Below are 15,674 nucleotides of genomic sequence, written 5' to 3' on the forward strand. Positions count from 1 at the left end.
TTGACAATTTGTTTCTGTCTTCTTATACCAGTTTCCCACTTTATATTAGTAAGATTGAAATTGAAATGAGTCGATTGCTTGTGGATGAATTTGTCACTTTCCTTGAAACTGGTGAACCCAAAAAGTTAGATAGCGATAGGAAAATGCTGCCATTGTCTGTTAAGAAGTCTATGACATCTCAAGGCAAGAATGAATGTATGGAAGAAGAAACTTGTTTCTTCTTTACTAACAAAAAGGAAAGCCTGGAAGTGAATGATATGGGTATAATTTAAAAAAAAAAAAAAAAAAAACCTTTACGTAACTTTTTAACTAGGAGAGAAGACTACGAAGCACTTTTTCCAGGAAGTGTGGGTTGCAACGATTGTGCGCTCTTAACTAATCCTGAGTAAGGTGGCCACTTTGACAGTCTTCTCATGCTGCCTCTGCCACCTTTTTGGTCAGAAGATATCATTTCGATTTTAACCCAGCATGATCGAAACGTACAGCCAACCTACTCCCCGATCTGTGCCCACTGGACTGCCTGTCAGCATGAAAATTTTTATGTGTTTACTTACTGTTTTTCTTATCACCCAGATGATTGGATCGGCACTTTTTGCTGTGTATCTTCATAGAAGGTTGGACAAGGTAAGATGAACCATGAGCATTTATTAACTAATTCAAACTCTTATTGATCTGTGGGTTGCTTGGTTTTAGTTCTAACCAAATGATGGTCGATGGTAGAAAACCAAGCTGATTACTGGCCTTGTGGCATGTTTGTTGTCTATTCAATCAAGTGTCATGTTCTTACCTCTGGTTAAGATATTGGATCTGGACCCAGATTGCCTGGTTTCCAATCTTGGCTCTGTCCCTACCAGCTCTGTGATCATGGATAAGTTACTTTACATTTCTATGCCTCAGTTTCCATGCCTGAGAAATAGAAATGCGAATGGTACCCATCTCATAGATCAAATGAGTCCAATCTTGTAAAGAGCTTAGAACAGTTGCCTTGCACATAGTAAGTTCTACATGGGCATAGCTATAATTATTTGCTAAAGTTTTATTTGAAAAGTAAATTTTTTTTCTGATAGAGACAACTTTTTTCTTTTAAACTTCCATCTAGGAGAGGAGAGAATCAATTTGATCTGAAAAGTCAAAGTGCTGCAGATTAGCAAGACATGGAAAAGTGCTTAAATTGGCAGGTTTTTTTGTTTTTTAAAGCAAAAATGGTGTTCTCTGTATGATGCTTCAAACACCAGTTGTAGTTGCAAGCTGCTCAGTTTTCCTCTGAGGTGTTTTACCTTCTTAAACAGTTGGACATATAGGAACAGAAGAAAAGAGTAAAATTAGCACGAAGTTTTGCATTCTCAGGAAAAGATAACAGGAGTTTTCCTGTTTCCATGTATTTGTCCACTTATTGGCTCTATTGATAAAACACCAATCATAGTGTGACTAGGAGAAAATGAATCAATATCTGGTTGTTCCTAAAAGTCTGGAGGTGGCAACTGTGGCTAGACAGCACCTGGGTGACTACAGTTTCTCAGGGATCCTTGACTGTCCTCTCTTGGAATGAAGATCTAGAATTAAGGTCACAGACTTCTCTATCAGTAAAAGGTGAGGTAGTGAGGGCTGAGGCAATCTATTACAAAACTCAAATTGTAGATTTCACTGCTGAAAAAAAAAAAGATGGGTTCTAGATCTGCTTGCTCGTTTGTTTGTGTTTGGTCTGGTAGATTCTGGACATAGGCCTAGCTCTTAAAGGAGAAATACTGACCTGGGTAGACTTAAATGTACCATAACATTCAGGTGTGCTCTTAGTGACCCCCAAAGCTGCTGGTTAACATGGGTTTTATTTGTTTGTTTGTTTTCATGCTGGAGATTGAACCCAGGGACACTTTACCACTGAGCTACCTCCCCAGTCCTTTTTATTTTTATTTTGAGACAGGTTCTCTCTAAGTTGCCCAGGCTGGCTTTAAACTTGTGATCCTCCTGCCTCAGCCTCCAGAGTGGCTGGGATTATAGGCCCAGCTTTCGATCTTGTTCTGAATCTTAAAAATCTGCTCCTAAAACAAGATAATTCTATAGGATTAGTTGATGACACAAGTGAATTCTATACATTTAATTACTACAACATTGGAAAACAAAATATCTTGTTAACTTTGGGGATTAAAAACAATTTCTTTAAAAATGCAAATATTTTCTGCAAATATTGATGTTATGAAGGAAGAAAATTGTAATTAGAATCAAAGTAAAATTGACTCACATCACAAATTAACTTCTTTTGAAAGCACTTCTTCATGAACAATAAAATAAAATGGGTAAATTAGCCCAGCAGAAAACTATTTTATAGACTGATGGGAAATATGACAATTATACAATATTGTAACTAAGGTACTTTGAAAAATATACACTTTGTAATGGCAGTTCATTAGAATAGCTGTGATTCTACCTACAGTTTCAGATAATATCCTTTCTTAATTGCTGGATTTTGCAGATTTTTAAATGGCAAATACCAAAGGCAATGATCTGACATAATAATTTATAATCTTCCCCACTTATGCTTTCTCAACGTCCTCTTGTTGGTATGATGGAACTGAATGTGGAGGCAGGCATTGTTAGCTGTATTCTTCTAATGAATGACATTTCTCATCTCCTTGTTATTTCAAAACAGATAGAAGATGAAAGGAATCTTCATGAGGATTTTGTATTCATGAAAACGATACAGAGATGCAACAAAGGAGATGGATCTTTATCCTTGCTGAACTGTGAGGAAATCCGAAGTCAATTTGAAGGCTTTGTCAAGGTAATACACTCAGTTATTGGTAAAAGTCATTTAAAAGTTTTACTGTATTTGTTAGGTTGGGAAACTGAAATCTGACAATGTGAAAGTTTGAAGATTTGTTATACCTACACATGCACATATACACATACATATGTAAAAATATATACATACTTGCATTGATAAGAATGTGTGTATGAAAAAAAAGCAAAAATTAAGCCAAAATCCTACATTTAAAAGGAAAGTTGGATGGGCTGGGGTTGTGGCTCAGCAGTAGAGCGCTCACCTAGCATGTGTGAGGCACTGGGTTTGATCCTCAGCACCACATAAAAATAAATAAAATAAAGGTATTGTGTCCAACTATAACTAAAAATATATTTTTAAAAAGTTAAAAAAAAAAAAAAAAGGAAAGTTGGATGCCAGGCACAGTGGCATACGCCTGTAATCCCAGTAGCTTGGGGGCTGAGGCAGGAGGATTGCAAGTTCAAAGTCAGCCTCAGCAATTATAGTAAGGCACTAAGCAACTCAGTGAGACCCTCCCTATCTCTAAATAAAATACAAAATAGGGCTGGGGATGTGGCTCAGTGGTCAAGTGCCCCTGAATTCAATCCCCAGTATCGAAAAAAAAAAAAAGGTGGAAATGGGTACATTCTTGCTTGATAAAAACAAAAAGGCTCTCTCTGGGGAAAATATACTTGTGGGCACATTCATGCATCCTCAGTAACTCACACATGTTGATGCCACTGAGAAAAAAATGATGAAGAAGTACACCAAGTTCTATTTTTTGCATTTCTGTATCTCCCCACCCAAACCTTGATGTTTTCCACTGGGGCACCATAGTCTGTTCCCCATTTTCCAGGAAAGCAATAACCATTGGCAGCTGCCATGTTGGCAGGTCACAAGTGAATGTGTTGCTTACACCAGGAGTAGTAGGGATTCCTGACAGATGCAGTCTCTAGTACTTATCCCATGAAGGACTTCCAGGTACTAACAAATATATCTACCTACCTAGCAAACATATTTCCATGCCAATCAAACCAGACTTCATAACATACCACTTGCTCACAAAGTCAGTGCAGTAGAGCCAGTCATGGCCAGAGGCAGAGAAGGTTTGAAGCCTTTTAACACAAAATGCTATTAGCCATCCACTAGTGATATGGCCAATAATGGGTACCTAAAATAAGAACTTCTAGAATTTTTATATTACTTTGGTCATCACAGACATGATATCAAATGGCTCTTTTTCCTGAAACAGACCATCAGGAATTCTCTCTGCCCATTTCCCTCTCTGAACACTGAGTCAAGTGCCCTTGGCCTTCAGCTCACTTAGGGGTCATGTCCAGGAGGCAGCACACCACATTGAGGATAGCCCTGTGTCAGATTGAGTGGATACCTGAATAAACCAACAGGAATTAGTTCTCACATGCAGATAACGTGTAATTGAATAAGGGAGTAAGGGACTTCAGAATTTATTCTTGTCCTCCTGTACTGTCACCAATGTATAATTTAACCCAGTAGTGAAAACTCGAAGAGCTTATTCCTGAGTCACCTACAGGGATCAAAATGTAGCTCAAATCTGTAGCTGAGTTTCAGATTCTTTACACTAGGTTTTATGGAAATTAAAAAAAATAGTTGTAGATGGACACAATACCTTTATTTTATTTATTTATTTATTTATTTATTTATTTATTTATTTATTTATTTTATGTGGTACTGAGGATGGAACCTGGTGCCTCACATTGCTACGCAACTGCTGTACCAGTGAGCTACACTAGGTTTTAAATGAAACTTCCAACCCTTTATCTGTAAGACTAACCAGATTGGGAAATTTGGGGTTTGTCCAGTTCTTGGAGGTTTCTAGCAAAGAGTATTGGGAAGTATTGCAAATTTAAATGTAAATAAAACCACATTTAAAAAAATGATTAATTATCCAAATAGCATAATCCAAGGCTATGTGCCTTGAGCTAATGACTTCACCTCTCTGGGCCTCTGTTTTCTGATGTATAACATGAGAAGGCTCAGATTATCTGCAAGGGCACTACCAGCTCTGACAGTCTGTAATAATATGATTATCCCTCAGTCCCTTCCAATGGCAGTGAGAACAGCTTGTTAGTTTTTCCTTCTCTCTCTTATGGAGAGTTTTACAGTTGAACTGCCAATTCCTCATGTCCTTATTTCAGATCAGAATTGTAAAACTTCCAAAATCAACTACCGGATAGGTGTAAGGAAAACAGTTAGTTTGATCTCCCTGTTTATGCATATATGAAAAACAGTAACAGCTCCAAGTTTTGTATTTTAAAAAGATAGCCCATTTCAGGCAAGTCAACCAGTGACCTCCTCCTTGTTGTGACCCAGGAGGTCCCTTGTCTGAAATGTAGCAGGTATGGAACCCTGATCAAAGCCATCTGACAAAGTCCTTCAACTGCCCAATCCTCCTCCAATGCCTGACCCCTTTTCAAATACCAATTCCCCCCAAATTTCTCACTCCAAAAATATTTTGGACTCTTTTTAATCCAACGGTCCAACTACAGAATAACCTCAGATAGGATTTGTGTTTTCTCATCTAATGGTAGCAGGCTTTCTTTCCAGGCTATAATCTGGCTTGTCCAGAGCAACAAGCTTAAATTTTAGGACTTTGAGTCATAGGGCTTAACAGAGTCTTAGAAATTATCAGATCCACTGGGCCATAATCCCAGAAATTTAGAGGGCTAGTTCCAGGCCAGTCTCAGCAATTTAGTAAAGACCTTGTCTTAAAACTAAAAAATAATAAAATAATTTTTAAAGGGGTGGGGATGTAGCTCACTGGTAGAGCACTTGCCTAGCATGTACAAGACCCTGGGTTCAATCTGTAGCACTGCAAAAAGGGGAAAGGAAGGAAAAAAATCAGTCTTTTTCTACTCCCCCTACCAAGTGATCACCCCATCTTTATTTTAGCATATCTACTGACAAGGAACTCATTATCACCTGAGGCAGGTAACCATGCTGTGGGAGGAAAATGGGATTCAGGGCTCAGGGCTAAATGAAGGCATCATTTTGAAAAGAGAAATTTCACATAAAAACTACCTGTCTCACTCCCTGCTAGAAGGTTCTATTCAATGATTATCTGCACATAATCCCTGAGATGCCTTTGAAAGAGTCAAATCATTTTGTTTTCAAGTTAAAGGGCAACCTGTCCATATGTGCCACATAGAGTTCTAGTTAAGAGAGAAATAACTATTCCTATATTTTCTGAAAATCAACTTTAAAAAGTCTTTCTGTTCAAATGGTGAGAGAAGGAGAGAGAGGGGGGGGGGGCAGGCTCTGGGGAGTGTGGCTGGGGAAAGTTCACGAAAAGGCAAGGCCGGGTGCATAAAAGACAAACTTTGCTGATTTCACGTTTTCATCTTGGCCAGGTCCTGACACCAATGCAAACATCTAGCCTAAAAGTATCTCAACCTCGATCATCACACTCTAGTTTTTTAAAAGACACTAAATAGTCATTTGTTTACTTGTTATCTCGCAAACATTTTCCTGTTGCTGCATTTTCACCAGGCCCCACTTCAGCTCAAATGGAAAGTTGAAGGCCTGCGGCCCCTGTGAGACTCAGGTTCTCCTTGGGGCTCTGTGACTTACGCCCTCACATCTGGCAACTGAGCTGAGCCCACAGCTAAACAGTCAACAGGAGCAACACAAATTCCTTCTCAGGGAGGGATGCAAAGGGAGGGCTTTGTATGCAATTGATTTCAGGGATGGGAGGAAGCACAAGACTTTGACTATCAGAAGATGGGAAAATACCATTATCTTCCCACTTGTGTTCCTAATATAGAATAATGGAACAAATCAAGCCAGGCCTGCGAATGTGTTTCTACTCTTGGTTTAAGCCTTGGACTCTTTGGGTAACCTCCAATCAGCCAGTTAAGCCCCCCAGGCCTTTTGTTCAGTCTCTTTAAAATGGCAGAAATGGCCTTGATCATCTTTCAACCAATGTCAACGGCAGTTGTTTTTAGCTTCTTAAGAACCTCTAATATCCCTTCAGTTTGTAGTGAAAATAAGTCTGTTAAGTGTTGTATCTGCCTTTGAACAAAGCAGCATTGGGAGATGACCTGTTTTCCTAATAAATACAAATTCAAATAAATTCAAAATAAATACACTCCATATAGGATGACCACCCACACCGAGAGAATCTCTTAAGCCATTGACAAGAATAACAAAATTTAAAATGTCTGAAGGTCTTTTCATATTCTGGAATTTTTCTCTTAAGGTTAAATTTATTATTTATTATCTTTTCCTATGAGATTTCAGGCCAATTTTATCCTAATATATATACACTATGCTTTATGTTAAAAAAATATGCCATATAAAAGTTCCCAGGGTAGAATCAGCTCTCCATTCAGCATTATTTGTCAATACCTGTCAAAGCCAGGGAGGTTGGGGTCATAGGGAGGCTCAGTACCACAGCCTCTGGTATACAGAGAGCACTGGAATGGAGATAATAAGGCCTGGATTTTGTTTCCAGATTCTCCCCAGGGATTTCTGGCCTTGTCAACCCATCTGTCAGAGCCATGGGCTCCCAATTGGTATGATAGAATTAATGAAAGCATCTTTGTCTATATGATAATCCTCACCAGAAACAGACTACAAAGTAATGTTGGATACCAAATCAATGATATTTCTAAAATCCTGTAGCAGAGTTCCTGTCAAAATAACCTTTTGCAATGATTCTTCTTTTAGGATATAATGTTAAACAAAGAGGAAAAGAAGAAAGAAAGTGTTGAAATGCAAAAAGGTAAGCTGCTTTTTACCAATTTTGATGAACACTTGAAAAGTAAAAGGAAGTTTGAGGCTGATCATATTGAACAACCCAGTGATGAATCAGGAAAGTTTTAGCCCTGAAAATAAAATAGATATACCATTTACAAATGGGTACTTTCTCTGGTCCCTCTGATTTGGAAAGGCTTGGTGTGTATGTTCCTTTAATGATGACTACTAAATATGAAAAATCCCATTGTATTCAATTTCTTAATTCAAAAACCATACAGCCTGGTACCACCTTCAGAGGATGAGATGACAAGAAAGCCATCAATTGGTAAAGGTGGCATCGATCACCCAATGATAACAATTTTTTCATCGGGGACAGTAGCCAGTAGAGCTTCTAGGATCCAAAAATGATAGTGTGACAGCATTCTAATTTTTGTCCTATGCTTGAACTCAGAGTATCCTGAACATCTAGGGTTAGGAAGGGACCATGATGGTTCTCAAGTCTAGCACAATCCCCAGAATATAAATCTCTTTTAGTAAAAAATAAAGGGGGACACTATCAGGTCCCTGTTGAAACATGCCTATGTATGAGGTAACTTCTACCTCATAAGATGGCCTGGTCTACCTCTGAATAGCTCTAATAATTGTGGTAAGTTTAATATACTACTCAACAGAAGTCTTTCATCCTCTTGAGTTGAATTTTGTTCCAGTAGTTTCCACTCACTGAACCCAGTTCTGCTCTTTGGGGCTAAACTAACCAACTGTCTATATATGGAAGACAACAAATATGGCCCCTGTACTTTGATTGGGTTTTTTATTTTCTGGTTTAAAATAGTCTGTGTCTTCTAGTATTCCTCTGACAACAGTTTCTAGGCTTTTTCCTCTCCTAGTTACCTCCTTTTCTGGAAACACCCACTTTTACCTGTTCCTTTTAGACTATAGCACCCCCAAAGCAGCACAATAATACCTGACATGACTTGAGCAACTGAAGCAGGAGAGAGTATTGTCAGAGAGACTAGTATATCACAAAGTTGGTGACTAAAACGCTATAGCTTGTGCAAATCTAAAACACATGAAGAAATGCATATAAATAGAGATATAGATACTATTTTCTGACACAAAAAGAGTACTCAGAGCCTTAACCATTGGTTGGTATGCTAAAGAGTCATCTGATTCCCATGGAAGTTTCATCCTCAGAATTATTACAAGATAGGTTGAGTGGTACCATGTTGTATGTTAATTACAGTGAAATTTGAGAAAACAGTTCATGTGGATGCTGCCTTGTAGTCTTCAGGAAAATCATAAACTTAACCAAACTGGCCTTTCAGGTCATGCAGTTTGATGTCAACATTTACAGGGTACCTTCAAAGTGCCCAGCACCACACATATAACTGGAAAAAAAGAAACTTCCAGACAACCTTTGTACTTTTGAGACCAGCACATCTAATTAAGGAGCAAGCCTTTCTACATGAGAAACAGAGAAAAATCCAATAGTTTAGCCAGTTTCTTGACCAAATCAGACTCAATAAGCATCTTACTAGCAAAGTCTGCAGACACAACTTTGGGACCCACTGAAACCCCCAATGTGTGAGAGTTGTTCCTAAAAGCAAGATTCAAATTAAGCTTAATGAAGAAAGTATTTTAGCCTCTTTAAGTCTGTGTCAATTGGAATTGAGTATTGAACAACTATTAGGAGAATGGGATCAGTGAAAAATTTCTAGTTTAATTATTGATATTAGAAACCAACTTTTCCTTCAGTGGGAAGAATTTCAGACCACATAATCATTCTTTTTTATAACCTATTTTAGCATAGTCTCTGTGACACACTTGTAGAAACTGCACCATATAGTCCTATGAGCAGTTTCATATTTTCTTGGCCTGACAGTTTGCTTTTGGTTTCATTTCAGGTGATCAGAATCCACAAATTGCTGTACATGTTGTAAGTGAGGCCAGTAAAACAGCATCTGGTAAGTCCCATAGCATCTGAGCACCAGCCACTCAAGGGGGAAAGCTGGGATATAGAAGCAATGCAGCCTAATGATGAGGCTCCCCTCTTCCTCTGGGGCCCAATTTACAAACCTACCCATACACCTCAAATGCTGTCCTTTGTCTTCAAAGTGAGCTCAAATGCACAGATGGGACTTGGAGGGACAAAGGGAGATGGGAAGCAGTCCCCATGTTCTCATTATGTTCTTGCTCAATGGCTGATTCTAAATGATGAATTACTGGGTGGAGGGGCCATTATTCTGACAGCATAGAAGAGATGGCATGTAGTGACCTCCTGCCTGGGAGCGTCCCTCCTCCTAACCCCTCTTCACTATGTGTAAATGGGCCTCAGGGGGTCTTTTCTGTCTTCTGTCAATCCCTGTATGATTAACCCCAGCCTCACTGGGGCCAACCTCAGGGAAATTAAAGGTAAAATCGTTCTGTAAAGATCAATAGGTGCCAAGACGTTAGATTTTCCAATGAAGTAACAACAGACAACATACTGTGATCTTTTCAACTCTGAATGATTTTATTTCCATATATGTTCTGCCATCATTCTAGCCCTTAGATTTTTTTCCCAAATCTGTACCTTGCAAAAGCTGATGTTAGAGAATGTGTCGCATCTGATAAATGATGGAAACACGTACGCTAGCATAAAATCCCCCATCTACATAAAGGCAAGAGCATCAGAGCAGTCTTTGAAAATTTCAGCAGATTGCTCTGGAGTTCTAAAGAGAGAGAGAGAGAGAGCACTCACACGTGTGAGCACGCATGTGACAGAAACAGAGACTGAAAGAAAGAGAGGAAGATACTGTCTTATTGCTGAGGCAGCTTGGGGTTCTCAGTGGACCATGTAACACATACATGGTTATCATGGATCATGGTATGGAAATAAAAGCACCTGATAGAGAGCTTTTGAACAATGGGATTCAAGAACCATGACCACCACTTAGTGGTGAGTGGCGTCAGGCAAGTTCCTTTAACTATGCAGCAGTTTCCTGCCTTACCTACTTGACAGGGTGACTTTGAGTATCAAATCAGCTAATGTGGAAGAAAGTTATGCTGTCAAATTATGCTATACCACTGAAAGGTGCCACTACTTAGCTTACCTCATTGTGATTTAGATGTCAAAAGAGTGACATAAAGTCCCTAATTAATATCAGTTATTCCTATAATAGTTAATAATTCTATCAGATGTCCCTTTCTCAGAAAATACACTTAATGGAGAACATCACAACTATATTGTAACTACATTGTTATGCCCATGGAAGCCATTCACATGATACCTTCTCTTTTGGATTACATGACAGCAACAGAGAAACCTCTTAAAATCATCTCCTACTAGTCTTTGTCCACCTGTACCTAAATTTTTGCTCTTGGATATATTTCATGGAATTCAGACTCTCTCCAAAGGCTCATGACTGATATCAGTCCTACAATATCTTAAAGTCTGTATCAAGTAGTTCTGCAGGGGGTCAAATGGGAAGACAATAACATCCCTCTCCATCCCAGTCTCCAATTTCTCATTCCTACCCAGTCACGCTGCTGTAGACTTGACTTACATCTTACAGCAAGAACTAAAATAAAGTTCTTTTATTCCATTTTGTTCACTTAACAAAGTGAACAAAATGGAATAAAAGATAGAGAACCTGTCCCTTTTTCTGAATGGTCCCAAAGTGAAAACATCATATGGGAAGCATAATTTCCAAAGTTTTTTTGTTGGGGGGGACCTAAAAATGTCAGGCATTTCAGTATACCTCTCTCTTACCTGAGGATGAGTCTTTTTTTTAATATTGTTTAGTTGTCAACGGATCTTTATTTTATGTTTATATGTGGTGCTGAGGATTGAACCCAGTGCCTCATACATGCTAGGCAAGTGCTCTACCACTGAGCCTCAGCCCCTAAGGATGAGTCTTAAAGATAGAGTCTAGTGTCCTGATAGACCTAAGACCACTGAATAGGACTTTTAAAAAGATGCTCAAGGAAGCAAATGCATCAATACTTTCACTTCTCCTCAACCCCCACCCCCTGTTAGCCAATCTAGCTCTCTGTGGGAGCTGAGATTTGAAGTTGGGCACATATACTACTTTGAACCCACTCAACATCTCAGCAGAGAAAATGGCACATGGTTGGTGGGTACTCTGGCTTAGCCACAAGAATACAGGCACTTTCAAGTTGGTGGCGCCCACTACAATGGGAGATCAAAACACACATAGTGAAATGAACACAGTTTATTTTCATACTTCCTTGCCTAATTTTAGTCCTTGCTGTGGGAGGCAGGTCGGTTTTGCTACATGATCAGCTAGGAAGAAACAGGGGCTTTTCTCTGAGCTAAGGCAGAGCTAGGTAGGGTAACAGCTCTTTGACTTTATGAAATTCAAGGCAAGCAAGGTATCCATGTTAATATTAGCAATGATTTTGTCTGAATAATTTGGTATGCATAATTCATGATGTGGAATTTTGAAATCACTTGCACTTTCTTAAATCCAAGGGAAAATTGACTTTTAAGAACTAAAAAGACAAGGAAACTCACTGTGAACTGTTACTTTATTTAATCTCCACAAGTTTCTGAAATATGTTTGTTTTAATATCAGCTCCATATTGCCAATGAGAAACTGAGGCTCAGGGAGATTAAGTGACTTGTCCAAGGTTGAAGAAAGCTAGCACTGAAATCCAGCTCTGACTCTAAAGCCCATGCTAATTTGTTATCCACAATTCCTCCATAACTCTGAGGGCTGGAAGGAGCCTTGAGAATCCATTCCTACATAACGCTATTTCCAGTTAGAATGTGAACCATGCTCTTGCTTCCCCTTAACCAGAATTTTCTCCTCTTTTTTCAGTTCTACAGTGGGCCAAAAAAGGATATTACACCATGAGCAACAACTTGGTAACCCTTGAAAATGGGAAACAGCTGACTGTTAAAAGAGAAGGACTCTATTATGTCTACACCCAAGTTACCTTCTGTTCCAACCGGGAAGCTTTGAGTCAAGCTCCATTTATAGTCAGCCTCTGTCTGAAGTCCTCAAGTGAATCCGAGAGAATCTTACTGAGGGCGGCAACCAGCCACAGTTCCTCCAAACCTTGCGGCCAACAGTCCACTCATTTGGGAGGAGTATTTGAATTGCAATCAGGTGCTTCACTGTTTGTCAACGTGACTGATTCAAGCCAAGTGAGCCATGGGACCGGCTTCACGTCTTTTGGCTTACTCAAACTCTGAACAGTGCAACCTCCTAGGCTGTGGTCAAGCTGACAGTGGCAGTCTTCATAACACAGCAAAGCAGTTGAGACCACCCCCTGTTGAACTGCCTATTTATAACCCTAGGATCCTCCTCATGGAGAAATATTTATTATGCACCCCAAGGCATGTAGGTCTGTAACAAGCGAATTACAGGATGGGCAACACCCTAACAGACCCTGCTCCATAAGAGCTTATATTCTGAAGCAGCAACCCCACTGATGCAGACACCCAGAGACTCCCATGAAAAGATGAGGTCATTATGCACAGATAGAAATCTGAGTAAACAGCAGATTATTAGCCAAGTTCAGTTTTGTTTATTTATGTGCGTGTCTTTCAGTGGATAATGTATTTGATTTACTAGTGAAGATGCAGAAGGGAAATGAGGAGCCTCAGCTCACACTCATGTGTGGTTGACTCTGGGTCCCTGAGGCTCTGATGGAGGAGGCCAGGTTCTAGAAAGTCTACCATTGTGGAGAACTGAGAAACCCTACCCCACTACCACCCTAACACTCATTCATTCTTTCTCAATCTCCATTCCTCCCTGTCTCTCTCACTTCAACACACACACACACACACACACACACACACACACACACACACACACGAGTCAGGCTGTTAATAATCAGCTGCCTTATTTCTACCCTGTTCCTATCTGCAGCACTGAGATGAGAGGTGGCAACAGAGAAATCAGCTCCAAGCCTGCCCTCTTCTCATCATGAAATGACTGTATTTAAAGAAAATCTATTTTGTCTCCCTATGGTATCCTTTGTTTCCAGAGTGAATTTGTCATTATCTTGTTATTTATTTTTTGAATAATAAAGATCCCTTAACATTATTGTTATTGTTTAGTACTTAAAATTCACAGCCAGGTTGGGGGAAGAGGAAGGAAGTATTTGGAGGGGATTTTGCCAACCTTTGTACTACTCTCATAAACTTAGTTCTCAAGCTTGGAACACAACAAAATGTCTTGGTGACAACATACTCTCCAAAGTTTCTCACTACCTTCAATTCTTCAATGGATGACAAAGAGGCCTATTCAGGTGAAAAGCAATCTGGGTCTTTATCTCCAGCTTGCATGAAAAAGGTTAAAGGAGACTGACATTTAAAAAACTTAATCACAGATAAGCAAAACTGGAGGGAGGGCCTTAAATGAGAAGCAGTAGCCTATCATTTTAACAGCTGTCTAGGTTGTTCCATCTTAGACAAGAGGAAATGGAAACAGGATACCCTGTGGGTTTATTGGCCCCATAGTCTTCCACTGAGTCCAATAAAGTCATTTCTAGTTGCCTCTAATCAGGGAATTGTTCATATAAGAAAAACAGAGTGGCGTCTTCATCTTTATGGATAGAATGCTTTTTAAGACAAACATCATCTGTCCATCTAAAAACTTTTACTGTAGAAATAAGAAAGAGGAAGAAGCAGAAGTATGGCATCCACTCTTGGCCACCATCCCTGCTCTTCAGCCCTGTGGCTAGCACAGTCCTGTCTGGTCAGGGTGACTCTGAAGAGCTTGCAGTATGAGTACCCAAAACAAGGCTGATATGTCAGACCAATGTACGTGGCTTGTATACTTTCTCCAACGGGAGAACTTTGATATGAACAAGGGTGATGTTGATTCGGGAGCTCACTGTGTATGGGTCCACAGTGCTTTCTTATCCTCCAGAAGCAAAGATCTTTCTACCCTGTTAACCTTTGCATGGGAGGACTGAAGGAAATGGGGCAGCTGAGGAGACACTGACTATGATAACCTTACAGGTATGGGCCTTCCTTTGGAAGGCCAGGATTCCAAGACTACCTGAGGGAAGGACCTGGCCCAGTTAAAAGAGAACACAATACACAGGTCCCAGCTCTCTCTCCCTTACAGTAGGTGAGTGCCTACTGTAGAATTGCCAAAATGCATTCTACTGTCATGTATTATTAATTAGAACAAATAAAAATGGCTATAAAATAACCACATTCCACATGACCTATTTCCTCCAGCCACTCCCACCCCACTTACCACCCAATAGTTCAAATTGTTAATCCATTGAATTGAATAATCCACCAATGAGGTTTCAGCTCTCATAATCTAACCATTTAATCTCTGAACATGGTTACATGGGATATCATATATGTTTCTAACACATGAGCTTTTGGGGAAACACTTCATATCCAAACCATACCAATAGGTTCATCAGAAGGGAATTCATGTCCACATAGGCAGACTTTTTTTTTTTTATGCTTTACAATCATGACCTCTTTTCATTTAAACATCACCCCTGCATTTCACCCTGTTTTCTTCTTCTTTGGGAATCATTAACTTCAAGATTATTTCTACCTGTAGTAACCAAGTTCCTAACAATATCTATTATCAAAAGTAATGTTATTGATACAAAACACTACATTTTCTAGGCTCATTTTCTCCCATGGTTTCTACTGCCCTCTAAATGTCATCTCCTGTAGTACCAACCCAGACCTTTTCCCTAAGCTTCAGTCTCATATAAATAACTGCCTTCAGCCTCTCAGACTATTTCATCAGGAGGACATCTTGATCCCATCCATCACCTTCTTTTATTTATGTCTTATGTACTTACCATGAGCCATCTCCCCGGGTTCATGGTTTTAATTACCACTTTCATGCTTCTAATGTAGTACTTTTAGTTTTTACCTATCCTCTTGAATTTGCCTCCATCTCCAAATGGTAGGCCCAAGCCTTTAAACCTAATGCATCCAAAAGGAACTCTTGATCTTGCCCTCCACTTGATAGGATCCACTTTCACAGTTGCTTGCTCCAGTGAGTGGCATCTTCCTCTACTCTGTCTAATCCAGAAACCTGGCTTAACTATCTCTCAATGTCCTCATTCCTCATGTGCAACTCTGCCTGCTTATATTCATCAACCCTATTTCTTAGTTCTTTTTTTTTCCTGGGGATGGAGATATTCTAGGCACAGCCAACTACCACCAAACTACACCTCTATC

At 39.5% G+C, this 15,674-nt stretch overlaps 1 protein-coding gene across 1 annotated transcript; it reads left to right on the plus strand.

Annotated features, from left to right (window-relative positions):
- Nucleotides 1-468: 468 nt before the first annotated feature.
- On the plus strand, nucleotides 469-12,695 carry Cd40lg (CD40 ligand). Its single transcript, XM_077107429.1, has 5 exons — nucleotides 469-624; nucleotides 2,648-2,779; nucleotides 7,466-7,520; nucleotides 9,400-9,459; nucleotides 12,319-12,695. The coding sequence occupies exons 1-5, from the start codon at nucleotides 469-471 to the stop codon at nucleotides 12,693-12,695; spliced, it is 780 nt and encodes a 259-aa protein (XP_076963544.1).
- Nucleotides 12,696-15,674: the final 2,979 nt, after the last annotated feature.

This window comes from Callospermophilus lateralis, chromosome X (assembly GCF_048772815.1).
Source record: "Callospermophilus lateralis isolate mCalLat2 chromosome X, mCalLat2.hap1, whole genome shotgun sequence".
Classification (NCBI taxonomy): Eukaryota; Metazoa; Chordata; class Mammalia; order Rodentia; family Sciuridae; genus Callospermophilus; species Callospermophilus lateralis.